At 47.7% G+C, this 23,029-nt stretch overlaps 1 protein-coding gene across 8 annotated transcripts in view; it reads right to left on the bottom strand.

Moving 5' to 3' along the window:
* EFCAB6 (EF-hand calcium binding domain 6) overlaps positions 1-23,029 on the bottom strand; it is a 243,750-nt gene that overhangs the window by 12,232 nt on the left and 208,489 nt on the right. For 5 of the 8 annotated variants that reach the window (XR_011997867.1, XR_011997869.1, XM_026017432.2 and 2 more), the window contains one exon: positions 7,305-7,535. The exons of the other annotated variants lie outside the window; for them this stretch is intronic. Coding sequence is in view for 3 of the 5 variants with exons in the window: in XM_026017432.2 (XP_025873217.2) it covers positions 7,305-7,535 (231 nt within the window). In the remaining 2 variants the exon portion in view is untranslated. The remainder of the gene's footprint in view (positions 1-7,304; positions 7,536-23,029) is intronic. 8 annotated transcript variants of the gene reach the window in all.

Raw genomic sequence — 23,029 nt, 5'->3', positions numbered from 1 at the left:
ATTCTGGAAATGAAATACTGAGGTGTGAGGAAGAGACGGAGAATGGTCCAGGCCCCAAAAAGGAAAAAAGGTTTAGTTTGGGACAATATTCTTGATTAATGTTTTAAACCTTTTATTTCACAAGGGTTGTAGCTTTGCGGGAAATTCCAAGGATGGCTCAGAGAAGTCCCTATCTGTGTGGAAGTGAGACATCTTGAGAAAATGACCATGTAGTCTCAGAGAGACTCCATTGTCACCAAGGGCAGTAATCACCCCCAAACAGGAGGAGGCCATGCTCCCTGTCTCCTTCCAGGAGGGAGACAAACCCCAAACCCCCGGGACAGGTGACCGATACTCTTCTCTACTTCCCCCACCTTGTGCTGGAGCCCCCTCTGCAGGTGACATCTCCCTGCCTGGCCCTGAAGCTCTCTGAAGCTCGTCTGAGGTTCCTCTTTAAATGTTGACCACCTCACAAAAGGGCCGGCATGCAGCAGGTGCTCTAGAAATGTTTGCTCCACTGCTGAAAGATGATCAGAGGGTGGGTAAGACCCTTTAAAAATGAAGAGAGACAGCCGGTGCGAAGCCATATTGCAATCATATTCATCATGAAGGGCTTTAAGGAAGCAGAGCAAGATCCTATAAGAGGAAGAGGGCTACCAAGGACTCTCCTGCCCTCCTGTGTTAGCGACACTGGGGAGGATGGAGTAGGAAGGTCATCTTATCAAAGGGAAATGCAAAGCAGGGTGTGAATGCTTATGGATGAGGTGAAAACCCAAAGCATGGAAGTGAGGACATATACCAAACCACAAAGGACAACAGTGGTGTCTCCTGGTCCGGCAGGAGGGGCAGAGACTGACCAACTCCTAATGAAACTTTGTGGTGCAAAATGGAAGTCAAGGCAGGACCATGGAAATCCTCTCTTCACTAAAGGAGCCTCACCACGAAGGGCAGGATGCACACCGGCGCAGGATGGAGGCGGGCGGGGCGCGGGGTTGGGGGGGCCGTGGGGACAAGAGAGGCATCAGAAGACCGGAGATGGGCACCACGAGATGGCACTCCAAAATTACAGGTTTGTGAGCTGGGCATGAAACCCGGGCAAAATTCTGGTGGTTTGTGAACGAGCTGACAGCGAGTAAGTTTCCACTTCACGGTGTCAGAACGTGCACTTGCTGAAATGTCCCCTGCAAACGCGGAGCTGGGAACCACCTTCTGAACACTTAAAAATATCTGGCTTTGGGGTCCATTTCTGTGATGTGGAAAGCTCCCAGAGAACCCCACTCCCATCCTAACCAGAGAAAGCCAAATATCCACAAAATCAGCACCGTTCTAGAGCCCATCGGAGAGCTGAGGCTCCAGGGAGCCCAGGGGACTGAATGCCACGGAGCCCCAAGTCTCCAAGACAGCCAGATGAACCAGCTGTCATGTGTAGCAGAGCTCGGGGAGAAATCGGCTAAAACGTTGACAGATTCGTGCAGGGCAAACATGGGCTGGTGCATGAGGCTGCAATGACCAGGGGCTCAGGCACAGGGGATGCTCACACTCACACACTCTCCTCCCGCCTCTGCTGCTCCAGAGAATGCACAGGACACGGGACAGAAGTGAAAGTCTGAAGCTGCTTGGAGTGGGAGGTGGGGGGTGGGCATAGCAAACCCACTCAAGACCGAGACCCCCCCTAGGGTAGGAAAAGAAGAAGCAAACCCTTCTGCCTCTGGGTGGGTAGGAAACTCTCTGTCAGGGCCCAGCCACAGATCCATGGCCCCGGGGGAAGGGTGCAAGCAAAGCCCTGGAGGAGGGGTGGCAACCCCAGGACCTGTACCTATACAAAGCAAAGATCAGAGGTCAGCTGCCCCTGGAGAGGAGTAGGAAACCCTCTTGTCCAAGATCCAGGACAGAGACAAGGTGGAGTCTGATGCCACAGAGCGGGTGTACAGGGGCAGGAACATGGAGAACAGGCCTGGCCTAAACCAGATATACCACCATCCTGCATAAGCCTGACACTGAGTAATCAGCACCAAGAGCAGAGGAGACACCATCCTGTGGCCTGAGGTGTAGGGCCCGCTGACAGCTGAGACAGGGTACGAGTCCTGAGCAGCTACCTGGCCCCCCCAGGCCCATACCCCACACACAGTGATGGCTGTCTCCTGCTGGAGGAGTCTGAGCCCGTGCACCGGGCACCCTCAGGGTAAGGACAGCAGCAACACACTCCAACAAAGCCCAGCTGCCGACCAGACTGACTCATTAACACCCCCATGCTCATGGCCGGACCGAAGAAGAGGTGTGCCCATTTTTAGGCATCAACACTATTTATAACTCTGACTCTATTCTTCCTTTTCAGATGATGCTGGGTTTCAATAAGAAGGAAAAAAAATGGGGATCCCTGGGTGGTTCAGCGGTTTAGCGCCTGCCTTTGGCCCAGGGCATGATCCTGGAGTCCCGGGATCAAGTCCTGCGTCGGGCTCCCAGCATGGAGCCTGCTTCTCCCTTCTCCTGTGTCTCTGCCCCTCTCTCTCTCTCTCTCTCTCTGTCTCATAAATAAATAAATAAATAAATCTTTTTTTTTTTTTTTTAAAAAAGAAGGAAACAAAATTGAGATATACAAACAAAAGGAAAACTGACCCATGGTCAAGAGATACAGCAATCAATAGACAAGATTCAGAGAGGACCCCTTTGTGGGCATTATCAGGGACTTCAAACCAACTGTGGTGAATATGTTAGTGGATCTAGTAGAAAAGGTGTGTAACATGCATGAACAGATGGGCAAGAAGAGATGGAAACTATTTTTTAAAATGCACTGTCTTGGGGCAGCCCGAGTGGCTCAGCGGTTTAGCGCTGTCTTCAGCCCAGGGCATGATCCTGGGGACCCGGGATCAAGTCCCATGTCGGGCTCCCTGCATGGAGCCTGCTTCTCCCTCTGCCTGTGTCTCTGCCTCTCTCTCTCTGTATCTCTCATTAATAAATAAATAAATAAATAAATAAATAAATAAATAAAATCTTAAAAAAAAATAAAATGCACTGTCTTGAGACACCTGGGTGGCTCAGTGGTTGAGGGTCTGCCTTTGGCTCAGGGCATAATCCCCGGGTCCCGGGATCAAGTCCTGCATCAGGCTACCCACAGGGAGCCTGCTTCTCCCTCTGCCTTGTCTCCGCCTCTCTTTGTATCTATCATGAATAAGTAAGTAAGTAAGTAAGTAAGTAAGTAAGTAAATAAATAAATAAATAAATAAATAAATAAAATTTTTTTAAAAAAGAAGATTAAACCAGAAGTAGAAGTAGATGACAGATGTGGCTGTGTGTAGAGAGATCTGTGGGACCCTAGTGGTTCCCCCCAGCCCCCATCCACAGCACCTTGCCTCTGTCCATGGCCCCTCTGTCCTTTGGGTTCCCATTGTTTATTCCCCCTTTATCCTGTGCACCCAACCTCCTCTGTTCCCAGGCTTTTACTCAGATGCCACCTTCTCAGGGAGCTTTCCCTTACTGTCCTACTCAAATGCTCCCACCCCAGTGCCCTGCCACTACCCTCTTTTCAGTGTTCAGAGGACCCTATGGCATTTCTCACCAACACCCTTGCCTCACACATTCTGCTTGCTGTCTATCTGCCCCTAAAAGAGCACAGACCCCACGAGGGTGGGGTGTGCCTGTGGTGCCCATTGGTTGACAACACCTCATCTCATCCAGGATGCTTTCTGCTCCTGCTTCCAGAATGTTCCCTCCACCTGCACTGCTCTCTCCTGTCTCCTCTCAGTGGCAACTCCCATGATCCCAACATCATGTCCTCAGGGAAACCAACCTGATGTTCATTCTAGGCCGGGCCACCCCATCCCAGCAGGGAGCAGTTTGTAATGTACCGCTGGCATGTAACCTCTACCCGCTGTGGATGCAAGCTCAAAGGAATCAGGGGGTAGGCCTGCCTTGGTTGCTGAGGACCTAACATCACCACTTTGTGCACAGAGGACCCCGGATAAGTGAAGGAGCAGATGCACGCCGCCTTCAGGCACTTGCTACATCATTCAGGTGGCTTTGTGTTGAAGAAGATGCAAGAGTGTCCTGTGAGCTCAGTGAGGTGACCGAGGGCTCAAGGTGGACGGGGGAGGCCAAAGTGGGGCGTGGTCAGTTCTGTCAGCTATAGGCGTGGTCAGGAAAGGGTCTCCTCAGCTCGGCTCCACCTGAGTCCTGAGAGTGGTGCCCCCTGAACTAGATGCAAGGGGGGCAGGGGCAGGGAGAGATAGCAATGAGCAAAGAAGGGAAAGGCTAGGGATGCCCGGGTGGCTCAGTGGTTAAGCGCCTGCCTTCGGCCCAGGATGTGATCCTGGAGTCCTGAGATCAAGTCCCACATCAGGCACCCTGCATGGAGCCTGCCTCTCTTTCTACCTATGTCTCTACCTCACTCTGTCTGTGTCTTTCATGAATAAATAAAAATATTAAAAAAAAAAAAAAAAGAAGGAGGAAAGGCTGAATTGCAGCCTAGTCGGAGGGGAAGGCACCTGGAGCTTCAAGAGTATTGTGAACTCCCGTTTCATAGGGAAAGACAATGAAGCTCAGAAAGGTTGAGTAACTTGTCCAAGGTCACACAGCTGGACAAGTGCAGATGCGCAGCACTGAAACCCAGGTCTGCCTGCCTGAAGGGTTGTTTGTTCTTTGCCTGTGTTCGTCTCACCTCCGAGAGGTGTCTGTTTAAGAAATACCACATCTGAAATGTTCAGAAATGTTTAATGGTTCCTTTCCCTAACATAGCTGCAAATATAGCCAAGTTCTTAGGCAGTTACCAGGACTGATAGAAATTGCCTCACCCAAAGAGGCTCTCTCCATGGGTCCCTATCTTCTTAAGTCATATCCAAGTGAACCCAGTTCCTATGGCCTTTTATATTTTATAACATGCTTTCAGCAGACCCACCAAGACCCATCAGTTTCCAACTCCATCTGCTCGGAAAGTCACTCTGCTTTTCTGAAAGGTTAATTAGACCAAAAGGTTTCAGAAGATGTGGCACTTGCCCTACTTACAGAACTCTGTAAGTCAAGAAAGCTGACCTCTCAGATTCATGAGAGGATTTTTTTTTTTTTTTGTAGGACGAGATACTTTTTATAATGCAGATAAACCAAGACACAAGATCTCTACTTGGCTGCTGGTTGACATGGCTGGAGATGCCCAGTATCTACAGGGAACCCTTCTGAATGATGGCAAGAGAGGTCTAGACATGTTACAGAAGCCGAATTACTTCTGTGTCTCCCCTACAGACACTGTATCATCCAAGAAAGAAGGTCACACGGTATATGATGCATGCAAGGAGAGAATATGTGTGGATCTTTGTGACTTTGGCTTTCTGTGTGCCAGCCCCAAATAGAGCACAATTTCTGCTAATCATCACCCAACTTAAACCATGGTACTTATGCCAGACTTTGATGCCCTTGATGATGCAGACTATATTTGAGATGTGTCTGTGTATTTTTAGAAGACAGCATTTAAAAATAAGTGCTTGATTTTGTTGGAGAGGTGGGGGGCTTGATGTGCTGGGGATGGTGGAGCTTTCCTAGTGGACAATTAAAACCCAATTCTCTGTTATAAATGCCAGATATGCCAGCATGTCATTAATTTATATCGATAATTAGAGTAAAATTTTACTCATTTAGATGAAATGAAAAATCTTTATTATTAAAACCTTTGTTAGTTGGCCCCATAGCATAACAAATGCAACTGGATTAATTTTAAAGGTTTCTATCCATTTATAGTAATGGAGAGAAGTATTTGCAAATAGCGATCTCGCTCAGCTTTGATGATCTATGGGACTAAACTGTTGGGGAAAAGCATTTTAATTTGCTTTAGCAAAAGTGATCATGATGCTTTTAAAAAAAGTGGTATTTTAGGAAACTGAAATCTGACATGCATGTTATTAATTATTAATGAATTCATTCTGTAGGGTGGGGAGTGCAGAGGCCTGAGTGGGGAGAGGGTCAGGTGTGATGATCATCCCTCCCTGTGAATACTCTTAGTCCTTAATCCTGAAACCCCAAGAAAATGAGGCCTTAGGGTAGAGTGACCCAACTTGGGAGCAGAGAGTAACCTTCCCATCCAGGAGTTGCAGGAAGCTACCGAAGCTGAGCCTGAGCAGCATCAGAGCAAGAAAGGAGGTGGGGTTACTTTTGGAAGTATTTTGGATTTCAGTTTTCACCAGTTATTCTCTGGGGATAGGGCACCGGCTTGTTCGATAAGTGGAGAATGCTTGTAGTGATGCATTATCTGTTGGGGAGGGAACTCTGCTTCCATGCTTAGGTCACTGGTACTCAGTGTTATCCCAGCTGTTCGGCCACTGGACCATGGGGATGGAGAATGTGGACACTAAACCGGTGACACTACCCACCCACCAGGACTTGTTGAGCACCTGGTCTGTGCCAGGCTCTGTTTTGGTGTTTGGGTCATAGTGAGATTAAGCCACCCAGGGAACTGCTCCCCAACGGCACTAGCATTTAGTGATATTGACTGGAGTCAATAAGCAAGGCAGGCCCTCAAGATGCCATCCTGATGGGAGCTGCTCTTGGCCCTGGAAGGCCATGGAAGCCCAGTGCAGCAGGTTGCCAGAGCTAAAAAGAACACGGTTCAGTTTTTGAGGAGGAAACTGCTGGGGGCTCTGTGATGGGCAAGAGGGCCTCAGAGAGGGTGGCCTGGGTCCAGCCTGTGGGATGGGCATGTCACCAGCATGCCCGTGGCAGGATCCCCAGGGCATCTGAAAGCACTGGCAACAGAACCTGGGAGAGGCAGCGAGAGGGGACATGGGAGGTCCAGAGCAACTCACAGGCTCTTTGTTGACCTGTTCAGATGTGGGGAGAGACTGGCTGCCTCTTTGGGTCACACAGCCCAAGGATCATCCAGAGAAGGAAGAGGGAGAGTGGTCACCAGGGCTGAGTTTAATCTGATTTTAAAAATAAAAGTGATGCGGGGCACCTGGGTGGCTCAGGCGATGAAGCATCTGCCTTTAGGTCATGATCCTGGGGTCCTGGGATCCAGCCCCATGTCGGGCTCCCTTGCTCAGCAGGGAGCCTGCTTCTCCCTCTCCCTCTACCCCTCCCCCTGCTTGTGCTCTCTCTCTCTGTCGAATAAATAAAATCTTAAAAAAAAAGTGATATTATTTGCACCCTGATTGAAAACGTGCAATTCATACTTGTTACACTAACAAGAGGCTCCTGTGACTCCTCTTTCGTTAGCAAGACTGAAAACAAAACAACAAAACCCCCCAAGCCCCTCAAGTATTTTTAAAATAGAGAACAGCCCTAAACTCTGGCCTGATGCTCATACAAGCCACTGCTGAGGATGAAGAACCAAATGCATTTCTTACTTGCTCATCTGTCAGAATTTGGACATGGCGAGCACAAATGGCCCTGAATTCATCCTTGGAGGCCGTGTACGTTTTCATGGTGTCGAAGTTGTCAAACTCCTGAGCGATCGCATGGTAGTGGGAGCCCACCGCCTTGTGGAGCTGAGCCAGCAGCTCCTGGTTTGCTGTTTCCTTGGGAGGAGATGTGGGCGGTGGGCCTTTGGGCATTTTCTCAGCCCACTCGGCAGCAGTCTGGGGGGGAAAAATTAGATCCATTTAATAAGTAAGAAATCATCTCGTGGCTCTGGGCCCACCATCCCCGGCAGGTCCCAGGGGACCCCCAGCTTGGTGAGGAAAAGTGCCACCCAGATGTGGGTCTCAGACAGGAGCCAACCAGAGCTTCGGACTTGGCTGAAGGGGAGGCCTGGGCTCCCTCGCCATGGGGAGGGAGCCCCAGTGAGTCAGGGCCACTATAAGGGGACGTGTGGAGCTGGCCCTGGGGAGGGCAGACCTTTATTCTCATCCATTCACTAATTTGGTCTGTCTTTTGATTCACTTCACAAACACACAGTGAGTGTCCCCTCTGAGATAAGGGAATGAACACGTCTCCGACTGCTTTTATTTCTGGACATCAGTGTAGTGGATTTATACACAGAGCAGTTAGGACTGGAAAGGCAGTTTTGATGGCCCTTACTACATGATGCTGCAGCACCACTGCTGGCTAAATGTTCCCTTAAGCCTAAAACTTCGAGGCCCACAGGGATTTAATCCTGGCAAGTGCAGAATTTGGGGGGTTGCAGGTTGAGCAGGGCAGGGGAACAGGTCTCCTGACGCCTGGCATTCTAGACCTCTCCCTGGGACAGTCCAAGGCCCAGGGCAGGGCCTCGGGGTGCTGTCCATGGTGCCAAGGAGCCTGAAGGAGGGACGAGCTGCAGCCTGGGCTCACAGCTGCTTTCTGGAGGGAGGAGGAACAGTCTGTGGGGAAAGGGGGTAGAAATAGACCTTCTTACTGGATGTATAGGTTTATGTGCTGGCAGGAGGGCCAGGCAAGATGAGCAGGGAGGAGCCTGGGGAGGATCACAGCCCACGTTCCATATAGGGTGATGACCACTATGGTGGACAGGCAGGACAGGTGGTGGACAGGTGGGACAGCAGGAATAGCAGACAAGGAAGTTACTCAGTGATCACCAGCTGATGCTAAGATGACAAGGATGTCTGTGTTCACCGTGGGGCCAGTCAGGAGGACAGACTGAGCTCATGATGAAGCCAGACTTGGGAGACCAGGGCTCAAAGACCAGCTATGCCCTAAGCCTCCTGTGAGAGGCCAGGGGTCAGGGGGGAGTGGGCAGGCCCAGGGAAGCAGCCCTACATCCACCTACTTGCCGCGAGAAAAAGGCCCCCAGACCAGACCTGTGGTGGCTGCCTCAGCAGCTCAGCTTCTGAAGTTTGAAGAAGGAGTGAGTCTGTGGGATGGAAGGGGACACTGGGCTCCATGAAAACACACAGCTGATGATGCATGAGAGCGGTCTCCCAACCAGGGTGAATTCTGGAATCTGGTGCACTTCCTCCATCAAAACCTGTCGTGACTGTTAGCTGTAACAGCTCTCATGACTCGTAGCACTGTGCTAAGACCTTTAAAGATTTTCACGTTTAATCCCCCCAACTAGTATTAAGACTTGGTCATGTCTTATTTTCAGCAATTCCACAGCAACACAGGTTTTCTGTGTTACTATCCTTTAGGATAGTATAACGCTACTTTATGAAGTTGCATCAAACACAGGATGCTGCTGGAAATATCCTCAAGAACACGACCCCACACACTTGGACCACAGCCTGTCTCATCTTCAAACACAGAAAGGTCAACAGAAGCTTTAAAATACATCCACTTGGAGCCATTCAAAGCAAGTGAATGCCTTTCTTTTCCCATTCTAGAAAATAAGACGGACCCTTTCTGCAGATATGATACATTTCCCAACAGTTACAGCTCACCTTCCATAGCTAAGCACATGGTTGTTTCCCTAAACATTCCAAGGGGTGTCGGTGTTCAGATTGCAAAGAAGCCTCCTCCTCTGGAAGGACAAGTTGTACTCAAAGTCTGTCTTGACACTTGGCACTTTGTGCCTGAGAAGGATGGGCCCCCAGTGGACACAATGGAGAAGGACGTGGGTGGACAAGTCTAGGATGAGGAGGGGGAGGAGTCCTGGGTCTGAGGCCACATTCTACTTCTAATATGTCGTGTGGCCCTGTGCAAGCCGTTAGGCCCCTTCCCCCTTGGTTTCCTCATCTATCCAGGAGGAATAAGGGCTAACACGAGATGGGATATGCGAGAGCTCTTTGAAAGTTTCAAAACACAAAACAAATAGGAAATCCTCTCATTTTACCAACAGATATAAGAGAATTCTTACAAAGTAGATTTTGCAACCCTGGGTTAATATGGTTTCAACTCCAGAGGAAACAGAATCATTTTTAAGCAAAATAGAGATTACTAAATTTGAGTATTATATAAATATTCTTTTATATTTCCCAGTGGACTGGAAAAGGCCTGAATAGACAGGTACCCATAAAAGAAATTGAAAAAACTGTTAAAAGAGCTACCATCTATTACTAAAAAGGTGCCAATCCTAGCTGATTTTAAGGGCAAGCTTTATCTCACTTTTAAACAACAGATAATTTTTATATTAGTCAAATTATTCCAGAACACACAAAGGAATATACAGTATTCCAACTCATTATATATTTCCCTAATTCTAAAATATGATAAACACTTGAAAAATATAAACCAACCTAATTTAGGGACACTAATGTGAAGACGTTAAAACATTTATTTTTAAATCAAAAATCAAGAGGGTTTATTCCAAGTATAAGAATTCTTCAAGAACCAGCAGTCCTTCCAATTCCTTACATTAGCTCACGTATTGCCAGATGGCAAAAAGGCATTTAATAAAATTCAGCAGCTATTCCTGATAGAAATGGTATACAAAAGAATAAAATAGCTATACCACATAGAAATGAAATGAAGCTCCTATGTGTAATACTCTCTCCCTAAGTGAGAGGATTAGTCAGACATCACCTACAAACATATTAAATGGGTAACACATTAAAGCATTAAGGCATTAAGGTCCGAAACAAGATAGGCACGCTCATTGTCAGTTCTATTCACATTTTTAGAGGCTCCAGCTTTCGAAATAAGACAAGAAGATGAAATCAGTATGGATGTTGAAAAACAAGATTCATCAGGATTTGTGGATGTGACTGTACAACTAGAAAATCCTCAGACAGTGAGTAAAGTGGCTGGAATAAAGCCAAAAATACAAAAAAGCCCTACCATTTTTGGGGCAGTAATTATAACTCGTTAGAAATTGTATTGTGAAAACAACCTACACTTACGTTGGTGATAAACTCTTGAGTACTTTGGGATAAACTTCATATAAAAGCATACATGGGGACAGCTGTGCACGTTCTATGGAGGGGCTATCATATCAAAGCAAGGTTGGAATACAAAGGGACGTGTACTGTGATCCCAGGTGTGAAGTCTCCATTTCAAACGATCTCAGATTATAAATAAAGTTAATAAAATCCTAATAAAAATCTCAATGACTATTTGGGAGAATCATCAGACACAGGGAACTTAATGTTGATATGGGAAAATAAATGTAGAATTGCCACAAAATTCTTGGGAAAGGCTAGCAATGAAGTTTTTGACCTGCCAGATATTAAAATGCCATAAACTTGATATGATCAGAGTAGAATAGCTTGGTTTAGAAACATGCAAGGAAATCAGTGGCCACCTGCTTATTAGGCTGTTAGTGGGTGAGAAATAGGTCCCTAACTGTGGCTGAGCCAGAACACCACTAAAGTAGTAGGGAATGGTGTGGCTGACTCCAAGGTGGCTTTGGGTAAGAGTGACCTCATAAGCAAGAAAGAACATCCAAGTTCCATAAAGGAAAATTCTTTCTTGTCTTTGACTCATCAACTTCAAACCAGTCTTCTGAGGTCTCTGCCTCAGCAAACGGAGACTGTCTTCCCAGTAGCTTTAGGCCTGGAGTCACCTGTGAAATATCTACCACCACTTCCAAACCACCCACAAGTCCCGGTGGCTCTGCTTTCAGTACATTATCTGGAAGCTGACCACTCCATCCTCACCTCCTGGCCCAAGCCACCATCATCTCTTGCACCAAGGACAGCAACTGTTTCCCTGCTTCCACGCGCAGTCATTTTCCTCTGTGGATGATCTTTTTAAAGTATATGTACACGCACACACACAAGTACTAACACTTGTTCTCTCGATGGAGGGATAAGCAAGGGCAGAGCCATAATCACAGAGCCATAGTCATTCTCCTCTGAGGATGATGTTTCTAAAGTGCAAATAAGATCAAGCAAAACTCTCAAAAGCCTTCACTTATTGCCCAGAGTAACAGGCAGAGCTTCACAATGGCCTTTCCCGGCCCATCCCCAATACTCTCTGACCTCACTTGTGACTCTTCCTTGCTCACTCTGCTCACAGCCACCAGGCCTCCTGCTTTGCTTCAAATGCAGCAAGTGCCTTTCTGCCTCAGGGCCTTTGCACTTGTTGTTCTCACATGTCCTTCAGGGTTTTTAGAACATTCCTGAACCACATCCCACATCCCCCTCCCCTCTTCTTGCTTGTGTTCATGGTGCTTATTGCTTTCTGATCTCCTATATAGTTACGTCTTAACTGTCTTCCTCACCCTAACAGAAGAGAAACCTCATGAAGGCAAGGACTCTAGTCTTTTGTTCACTGCTGAATTCCCAAGTGCTTAGCACAGGCTTGGCACACAGTGGGATCTTGATATTTGTTCAAAGAAAGAATGAATAAACAATGCACCTATACAATGGAAAACGTCACAACCAATAAAATGAATGAAGTGGGAGGATTCCCCACACTCTGCTCTGGGCCTGGTTAAGAAGCTCTGACCTTGACAAGATGCAAAGACATGGAAATGAAAATAAGACTCAATTTTTTTCTTCTAACAAATTGGCACATTTTTGATCGAAGATATCATTACTGGAATAGGTGGAATAATTTATCTGAAGCCATAAAAAGTTCCTACCTTTTGACTTAGAACCTTTCCTTTTAGGACTCTCCTTAAGGAAATAAACAAGGTGAGCTCATGGAATTATGATCATTACAGGATTATTTACAAAACTGACAAGATTTTAAAAAATTGGCAACACTTTAGATGTCTGACAGTAGGAAAACAGTTATAGATTTCTTTTTTTTCTTTTCCTTTAAAATTTTTTTTTTTTTAGGATTTTACTTACATATTTGAGAGAGTGTACGCCAGTAGGGGGGAGGAACAGACACAGAGGGAGACACAGAATTTCAAGCAGACTCCCTGTTGAGCATGAAGCCTAACATAAAGACCCTGAGATCATGACCTGAGCTGAAATCAAGAGTTGGGCGTTTAACTAACTGAGCCACCCAGGCCAGGTGCCCCAAGATATGATATTTCTATAGGGTGGATTACAGTGTAGCTATTAAGAATCTTTTAAGGAATAATTTAATAATATGGTAAAATGTTTGTGAGGTACTAAGTGGAAAAGGACCATAAAGTGGTCCCAATGACCATGTGTGATGTGTGCACACACATACACATGCATAAACACACACATACACACACACAGAGTATTAACGCTTGTTCTCTGGGTAGAGAGGGAAGCGAAGCAAAGTCAGAAGGATGACTGGAGTTCCCTAGGTGGGGGCTTGCTGTCCCTGACAGTCAGGGGTCCTGATGTCTGGGGCTTGGGACAGTCTGGTTGTGAGTCACACCCCTGCTCTCCACCTGTGCATGGATCTGAGTAACACTGGAGTCCTAAAGCCCCAGGGGGATGGGTGAGCACCTGTGCTGGGCACACATGTGGCACACGTGCACACACTGCCCTCACAGAGAATGAATGCTCACTGCAAGCCTGGGAGTACCGTCCTGAGTCTTTTGCGAACACTCGTGGGATGTCTGCTGTGTGCCAGGCACTCTTCTAGATACCGGGGAGGTAATCCCTACATAAGATCTCTACCCAGGTGGAGTCTGGAGGGGAAGAGAGACACCAGGGCAAAGTCTGACGGCGTGCAGAGAGATTCTAAGCCGGTTGTGTGCACTTGGAAGGGGGCACTCTGCCGTGAACACAACTGGCCTCCCTCAGGAGGAGACGACTGATCTGGGAAGCGAAGGAAGTGCAGGTGGAAGTCAGCTGAAAACCCAGAGCCCAAGGCCACATCCTCACTCGGCAAGGTGGGGAGGCTGAGGACGCCTGCAGTCAGGAAAGCAATAAAGGCAGCTGGCTTGCAAAGTCAGGGCTCTTCCCAGAGGCCCTGAGCCAAAGCCGGAGGCCCCCCACCCTCTCCTGGGCCAGGAGGGCGGGAGGCCAGGGGCACACATGGACACTCTCAAGGAGAACAAAGCAGCACGATTTCCTGTCCAGGCACATAAGCATGTGGGTGACTAAAACTTCTCACCAAGGTAGTTTTGCTGACAGAAATGTTCTTCTGGGGGCACCTGGGTGGCTCGGTGGTTGAGCATCTGCCTTTGGCTCAGGTCATGACCCTGGGGTCCTGGGATCGAGTCCCACATCAGGCTCCCTGATGCCTCTGCCTCTCCCTCTGCCTCTCTCTCTGTGTTTCTCATGAATAAATAAATAAAATCTTTTAAAAAATTCTTCTGCTGCCTGCAAAAATAATTATTGTGTGTTCACTGCAGGAAACTCAGGAACTACAAAAATGGTACAAAGAATAAACAGAGATCACCAATAACGCCACTCCCTGCGGCACCACCATCATCCCCTCGGTGACCAGGGATGCACTGCTGACCTGGGGGTCCCTGGGCTCACAGACGTGACCGTCCTGCTCCTCTTGCCACATGGCCCAGAGCTCGGCGGCCTGTCAGGGGCAGAGCCTCTTGGCTCTTCCATCAGGGCACATAGGAGCGGAATCTGTTAGGCGCCCATATTCTGGTTCTCGTCCTGCTTTTTAACAAAGCCACTCAGCCACCAAACAGCCTCGCTCCGAGTGACTGAAGACGCCAGGGAAGAACAGATGGCTCTTGGTCTGGCGCTTTTGTGTCCCTGGCACTTCTCACGTGATCATTATATCTGAATGGGGAAAAAATAGTGCTTTTTTCTATAACTAGAAGGAATGTTTCTCCTAATCAGAAAAGACACCACTATCTTCTGATGTAAATGTCACTTTTCAATACTAACTAGGCTTTCCATAAAAGGCATCCTCAGGCTAGGATTAGAGCTGTGACACCAAGAACTACAGGGTAGGGACCAGGCGTTGGGCACCCACCTTTGTCCACACTGTTGTCTGGAACAGGAGCCGCAGAGCCTGCCCCTTGTGCTCCCGCCCGTGGCCTCTCATCTGACACCTGTCTGCACACCTGGCTGTTCTGGACACTTTTAAAAAACAACAATAATAATAAAAAAAAGTGGAATCTTACATATCATAGGTCTGACCTGATTAGAGAAGGAGTAATATATTTTGAAGGAATTTTCTCTCATCTACTCAAGGGCATTCATGGAGCCTTGTTTTACCAAACAATTGTCCCTCTTGATGTTGCAGAGAAATATGGACCACCACGGCCAAGAAGAGAACTCCTGGTCCCCTCTGTGACTTTATAATGTTAGCAGAATATGTAGAAGAAATCAGGTCCCAATAAACGAAGCACACAATCATCAAAGAGCCTATAAATAACACGGAGTGCTTTTCAGTTTCAAATGGATCCATAATCTCATTTAGTAAAAAGCACGGCACAGTTTTACAGTCTAAACCTGTGGTTCTAAACCCTGCCATTGCATGGAATCACCCAAGAGGCTGCCCCTGTGGGTGGGGGTCAGAGGGAGGAGATCTGGGGTGGAGAGGGTCAGAGGGAGGCAGCCTGGGTGGAGGGGGGTCAGAGGGAGGAGGTCTCGGTGGGGGTCAGAGGGAAGAAGTCTGGGTGGGGGTCAGAGGGAGGTGGCCTAGGTCGGTGGGAGTCAGAGGGAGAAGGTCTAGGTGGGGGTCAGAAGAAGGTGGCCTGGGTGGATAGCGGTCAGAGGGAGGAAGTCTGGGTGGGGGTCATAGAGAAGCGAGCACGGGCCTACAATGAATTCATCTGGGGCCCATGCCTTCCAACCAGCTCCAGGGCTCTTCTCTGTCCTGCAGCCTGGTATCTCTGACACAGTCTTGGGCACTGACTGGGGTCTCTCCCAGCGCACATAGCTTCTAGCTGAAGAGCTGGGGAGAGCCCTGTAGGCACAGTGCTGGGATCCCTAGCCCATGTTCCTCCTCCCAGGCCAGGTCAGACCTGCCATCTCTGTGTACCTGGCACCAGCACGTGAAGAAGGGGCCGGCCTGCCCGGCTGCTGCGGGAGCACAGCTGGAGCAGCGGCCCTGGTAACCTCAGTCACAGACCTGGATGGAGTATAGCGGCCAGGGACACTGCTCAGGCAGTGGGTGCCGTGGAGGGCGAGGACAGTCATCCATCAACCAAGGGCTCTGGGGCTGGCCAGAGCTGAATGGAGCTAAGCTCTGCCTTTTTCTTGTGACTTGAGGAAGACACACACCCCTCTTTGCCTCATTTTCCTCCCAGGGATAAAAACAAAACCATCTCAAAAGGCAGGCCCGGGATTTCAACAAAATGACACTACACAGTGCTTGGCCCCATGCCTAGCAAACATGGGCCACGGTTGTTGCTGCTGCTGCTCCTGGGAGCTGTTATTCCAGATATTTTTGCCTGAGTCTGACAGACCTGGGTTTGAGTCCCAGCTCCCAGCTAACACGTTTCTATATGAGTAATCACAAAGGCAACCTGGCCCATGCTAGTGCCTGTAGGTCAAGCCACCTGCCAGGGTGGTGGAAACCAGGTCGGAGATGTGGTCACGTACCCCAGGAGCCTGGGCAGGAGCCCAGGTACATGAAGCCCTGGTCTTCTGACCAGCTGCCCTGGGCACTGGGCAGCAGAGGGTGCTAGAGGCAGAGTCACAGGCTCAGATTTAGGATGGCTGAGTAACAGCACTGCTCTGATATCCTCTGGCTGGTGACTTCAAGGAAATCACTTCATTTCTCTGGGGGTTGGTTCTCCATCTGTAAAGCAGTGATAGCCACAGCACTGGAAGAGAAGTGCCCTGGAAGAATCATCCAGGAGAAGCCTGACACAATCGGGGAGCACACCATCTATTCCAGGAAGGTACTGTACCAACCCGTCTGAGATAAAGATGAATTAGCCTGTCTCTCTGCTGCAGAAACGCACACTTGAAGGGGTGGGGGGAGCTCCAAGTGAGAAGCTTGCTGACCTAGCCCAAACCTGACCAAACCAAGGGGAGGGAGCAGCACCTGGGGAAAGAGTTAAGCTGATCGCAAGAACCAGCTGGAGACAGGATGTGCTCCAGAGGGTTAACTGGGTTTGTTAGCTCACATGCTATGTATCGTACTCTTCTTCCAACAGTTTGAAAAGGGAATGATTCCAGAAAAGAGCCTTCTAGCATCCTGTCAAGTTATGTCCAGCCACGATCTTGGCTAACTCATGAAATCAACTTTCCACTAAGTCATATTCCAAACAACTCTTCTAGATAACAGGAAGAGAGAACACAATAGGGAAGAGGTGGACTGTTGTCGAATAATCCAGGAGAGCAGGAAACGGAGGTACGCATACATTATTTCCTGCGGAATACTGCATTCAAGGCTCACTCTCCACAACTCTCCCTGTGTCCATGTCCTTTGCCATGTGACTTTGGGGTTCCTCCCACTGAAGAAGGTGGGAATATGGCTTTGGATTCAGCTATGGGACTTGCTTTGGGCAAGGGAATGTCAGTAAGTATAATGTGGCCAACGAATATAAAAAGCACTTGTGTGACTGGGCAAGCCCTCCTGGGCTGGGGGTGCTGCCTTGAGAACAGGCCCTGGGCACAGCACCGGCCTGAGGAGGTGAGAATACGTGGACCAGAGATGTCCCAGGCAAGCCAACCGAGCTGGGCTAGCCTGGATCAGCCACCCTACAGAGGCAAAAATGGAATAAATGCTCATTGTCATGGAGGTTTTGTGGTTGTTTGTTACCTACTGATAGCTGACCAATACAGCTCTGAAGGTCTAGTTAATAAGAAATAAAAATGGGTGAACTCAGAGTATAGAGAAAAGAAGTAAGCAATTTGGCCCCAATGGTTTTCTGGCTATTGGTGTTCCTTGACGATGGGCACATTGCTTGGGTCCTTTGCGACTGGAGCAAAAGGCCAGACAACATGGTTAGCAAGTCCATTCCAGCTGTCGGATGAGAAATATGCTGGCATATTTCACTATAATGAAGGTTAAAATTAGCTAATCAGACTGCATGATTCTTCCCCTAAGTTTTGTTCTGAATACTTAGGGATATGATTACATAGTTTTCCTATGATTCCTTATAGGAGAAAAAAAAAATCCTAAAACTCAGAGTAAGAATATAGCAGGTAGCAAGACTCCTAATTAAAAATATTCAGTAAAGAACTCCTCCACTTCCTTTTAAAGAATAGCATAATTACTTCTAAGGATTGAAAAATTGCTTCATTTGATCAAATATTTTGATTAGCAAAGAAATTAATTGTACTGTAGCTTCATTTGTATTTACAGTGAATAAATGAATGTTAAAAATAACAACAGTAGCAAAACTGCCTGTCAAAAAACAAAAAACAAAAAAATAGAACGTAAAAAACCCAGATGAATATAAAGTGGAAGCTCTGTGTGCAAGCACACTGCCACAGACCCTTACCGCCAGACTGAGAGCCCCCCCCGACACGCACGTGACAGCAGACTCTTGTCTATCAGGAGGTCTTGAGATTTGAGTGATCAGTGAATTGGTGCTGATAACCCAGCATGCTGTCTGCCGAAGTTGGGGAACGATACTAGAATTCCAGGCATAGACAAGGTTTCCCGGTGGCATGACCACTGCCCAGACCTGAGATCTCTTACCATGCAAGAATTCTTTATGGGCAACAAACAACGGTCAGTTCAAAGATGCTTCCTTTGGAAAGGCTGTAACCAAGACCAGCTTCTGGTCAGCTGAACAAAGGTTTCCCTGAGACCCAGTGCTGGAGGCCACCCCTCACTGCACCTCCATCATGCAGCTTCTTGGCTAGGGTATTACAGAAGTTCCTCTAATTCTCAAATTGCCCTGTTGTTTAGACAGAGTAAGCAGTCCTGGGCTTTGAGAGGTCAAGACTCTCCTGCAGTTGGTCCCCAGGCTACTCTCCTGATGATGATAGAGCTCAAGATGGTCTGATGTCAAAGCTATGCTCTTCCCACTCCATCATGATTCCAGCCACCTACAACATGCATGAGAACTCAAGCACCTACCAGTAATAGGAAGGTGACAACTCACACATACGATGAGGGCTTAGCTGCTGTGCATCAGGCACTGGTCCAGGCCCAGGGAACAGGGTTAGTGGAGGGCAGGCTGACTCCCTGCTCTAGAGGAACTGGAGCTTCTGGAGATGCCTGAGGAAGCAAGCAAGGAGGAGAGACGTGCCCTGAGCCTGCCTCCCAGAGCCCTTCTCCCTCTCCCCTCATCTCAAGTCATGCTACTCATGCCACAGGGTGGGCCTTTCCCCACCTGCGTCCCTGCACATGCGGGTCCCCACGCCCAGGAAGCCCCATCTCCCAACATCCAGACTTGGCGCAAACTCATCAAAACTGTTTGCACCTGTCTTTGCCCTGATGATGTAGAGTAAATCCTCCTTCTCCTTCGGTTCCAAGCTCACTTCTGTCCTACAGCTCGGCACTCACAAAGGATTTATCTGGATGCCTTTGCAAACGCCCAATTCACAAACCCTTCAGTAGCGTGAAATTGCCATAAAATGCAGAGAAATAAAGCAAACATTGGAGCCACCCCTTCGACCCTTTAATGATTCAATAAACTCATGGATGAAGTCATTTATGAAACTATTAAAATAAATTCTTCCACTCAAATAAATTCCACACCATATAATCACATCATTACTAAACATTAAATGTTACACATGCACTCACCGAAGTAGGAGAGAATAAAAAAATAATGAATGCAAACATTTGGGGTTTGCTCTGTTCGGAACCATGCAAAGCTCTTTCCACATCAACCCACTTAACCCAAGTAGCAGCCCCACGGAGTGCACGTGAGGACGGCTCCCATCTGCCAAGTAGGACTCTTGAAGAGCGTGGGCCTGCTGGCTCCGCACTAGCTGTGTGACCAGGAACGGATGCTGTAATCCCTCTGTACCTCACTTTCCTCAACCACAAGATATGGATAATAATACTACCCACACCTTAAAAGGCTCTTAGGAGGTTGGCTTGGACCAGTGCACGGCTCCAAAGCAATATGCGCATCCACAGGGATGCTGGAATCTGACTGCGGGTGACAAGATGGCCATAACTGGCCAAGTACAATCACTAAAGGGGTGGGTGCCTTGCTCTTTCCTCTTCATCTCTCGGCTTGGGCCATCCAAATTCAGGCCTCCGAAAAAGGCAAGAGATGGAACTTTCTGGTTTGCATACCAAATGGTCACAGCCCTTTCTGCCGGAGCAGTAGTCACTCCCAGGTTGAGTGTGTCTACCTTTCTTCCCACCTGCCCAGCCCCCAGGGCGGGTCCAGTGCCTGGCACACATTCTTATCCATTTGTGCTGAACATCGAAACTTAAGATTCTTTCAGCTGAACGGGGCATCTAAAGCCAGAGCATAAATAGCTCACCTACAAGTTAAACACCTAGGCATAAGACAAAAACGAAGACACTCGTGCCATCTATATTTTGGATTTTCTCTGCAAGACTTCTTTGGGACAATGACTTCTTGGGTTGACTTCTGGCTTCCTGATATGGTCATGACCTTGTACAATCAATGGTACAATTCAACTCTGGTTCTTAAATGACTCATTGTAATTAAATTAGACTGTCGTGGCTCTGGAGGGACAAATGAATGGGGGCCTGCTTGGACTGGCCAGGCCACAGTCCATCTATTTTGAATACCTAGGTGCCATCCCACTGACGCTAGGAATCAAGAAAGGATGCCAACTCAGATTGGAGAGGGCACGCTTGTGGAAGTGTTTTGAGAATGCCAGAGGGAGCGACAGACACAGGGTGGAGCCTTGGAGGAGCTGGGACACAGAGGTGGACAACAGCCAGTCCCTGCCCCCCAGGAGCATGGAATGTTTGGGTCTGAGAAAATTTACTCAAACTTATAGTAACTACCTTACTAGAGATTCAATTTGGGTATGCCTTCTTCCAAACCTTGCAGACTGGACATGATCACATCATTGTCTGCCTGAAATAGTTTGAGAGGGGGTCTGTTAGATGGAGAAGAGGGGACAAGGTGACCACCCAGGGAGAAGCCAGCCTGGTGTGGCGCCCCGCACATTTCTGCCAGGGGCATCAGAAACCAGGCCACGCTCCCTTTGGTGACCATCCCTGTCCTGCTTCCAGCAGCGTCCTACCTGGCAGCTGCTAGAACAGAGCGCCCAGCCCCAAATCCTTCCCAGGAGGTGGCTCCAAACCCAGGCGCCACCCAGGATGTGTGGGTGGAGGAGCCATAACAGACAAAGATCTGGGATAGTTTTTAACCTTGAAAGAAAGATGCTGTGTATGCCAAGTGGCAGTCAAGGTTAGCAGGTTATACACCTAATTCTTCATCTCTTGGAACAATGTTATTTTCATTCTGTGGCTTTTATCATTACAGATGGTTTTTAGTGGGCTGTCTGCATTAGTGCAAATACTGGGTCAGCACTAGGTCTGGTGCGACGCCAATGCTCAGAGGAAAGACACTTGCTTGTGCCAAGGTACCAGGACTCTCCACCAGTAGGGCAGACAGATAGTTCACCAGAGTCAAAGGCCCAGAGAGGGGAGGTAGATGGATCCTGTCTGTCTGGTTCTATGAGGTGCCACCGATATTCAAGCTTGGGTGATAGTATTCCCCTTCCTTCAGCTTAGGCACGGTGAGCCCAAAAGTCCCTCCTCCTGGCCTGTCACCAAGGCCACCCCAAGTGCCCAAGTTGGCCTGAGCTCCCCCTCACATCCTGCCATACCCTCAGTGGTCTCTAGAACAACAAGTGGTAAATGTTGGTTGGCAAGTAGAGAGCAAGCGAAATTTAGAGGAAACATTTAAAAATCACTGAAATTATATCAAGAGGACTTACCCTTTTTTGCCATCAGGAGCAAGAGTAAGTAACAGTAATGATACATCTTAATACTTTACTTAATTCATCCCCAATACTCTTAGAGCTCTTTCCTGAAAAGGGAACTCCCCCATTTTTTTATCCATTCATTAAAAATACATGGACACCATTATATTTACAATAAAAAGAAAGATAAATCGAAGTAACACTGTTGGCAACTAACATAAATACAATGTTCATAAAAGATTACAAACATTTTGATGGCTTTATAGTTCCTTCTGCGGTTAAAAACTACAATCTTAAATTCTCTCTCGGAAAAGCCTGTCTTCAGATTATTTAACATACCACTGAATGACTTTGAAGACTGTATATTATAAACACAAAGTAAGGGAATATCTCATTGGCTCTCCGTGCAGTATGATGTGACAAAATAATTACTCTGCCTTAAATAAGGATGCGTTTTGTTAAAAAAATTCCATTATTTCCATGGTAATAAAGTAGAGAGATTTTATATGGGTTTCTGGTATGTCTTTTAAAAATTCTATTTCTGCTCTGAGCGGTATGTTTATATTCACAGAAGATACTGAAAGTGCACTTTAAGACTTAAGAGAAATGTTAAGCAAGAATGATTTTCTAAAAACAAGGTGATCAACTATATTTTGCACATAGCATTTCGAATGTAAAATGTTTTCCCCAGAAGTGAAAAAGGAGTATTTGCCAAGGATGGAAATTCAGATAACGTTTTCACCCAGTTTGTGGGAATCATATGCAAAGGGTACCAAAGCTGTCATTCAGTATTTGTCCTTTGTCTTCTTTTAAACTAAGCCGCTGGGTAAGATCTCAGTTTCTCTTCTTTGATGCACCCTAGGTGACCTTTTCTCATCTGGGGTGTGATGGTGTGGCAGGAGCAGGGAGGCAAATGCCTTGCTCCTGTCTGCAAAGAGGGGTCCCCTTCGTTTCCCCCAGCTCAAAGGTCTCTGGACCCACAGGAAACCCTGAGTGGCTCTTAAAGCCGAGTGTGGCACCACAGGAACCAAGCCTGGGCTGGGGCAGGTGGATCTGCACTGGCCCCGGGCCTGTGACCCCTGCTTTGAGTGGTGCTTAATGAAGCAGCAGAAGGAGCGAGGAGGAGACCACGCACCACGGTGGAGCTGCGTACCAGGATCCGAAATTAATGCAGCATCTGTTCTGAGAAGCGCTCAGATGATTTTCACATGTCATGTGTGACAGGCATATGAGACAGCAGATCAATAGAAGTTTTGGAGGACAGATTTAGCAGGCTCTCCAATATAAGAAACGTATTGTGAGTAGGTGTAAAATTGTCATCTCTACTCTCTGCATACTTTCAATCTACTCAAGGCCTTACAAAACATGTTAACTACAATTCCAGTTGTTCCTTTTCCAAGAACGGACTGGGTTTGGCGAGGGATTATTCACGGTGAACCTCCTTTGCAAGAAGTGGTGCCGGCTGTCTTAATTACATTTTGGTGATCTCCTTTTAATTACTTGCCTCCCATGCGTCCCCTAGAGGGAAAGGATGACTGGTATCATATTTAATGAGCGTGAGGAGGATGCATTAACTATTCCTATTATTTGTTACTTCTTTTCCTTCTACTAAAAACACCAGCCCAGGATGAAACTTTAGA

Source organism: Vulpes vulpes, chromosome 16, assembly GCF_048418805.1.
Source record: "Vulpes vulpes isolate BD-2025 chromosome 16, VulVul3, whole genome shotgun sequence".
Lineage (NCBI taxonomy): Eukaryota > Metazoa > Chordata > Mammalia > Carnivora > Canidae > Vulpes > Vulpes vulpes.
This window is presented reverse-complemented; position numbering and strand designations above follow the sequence as displayed.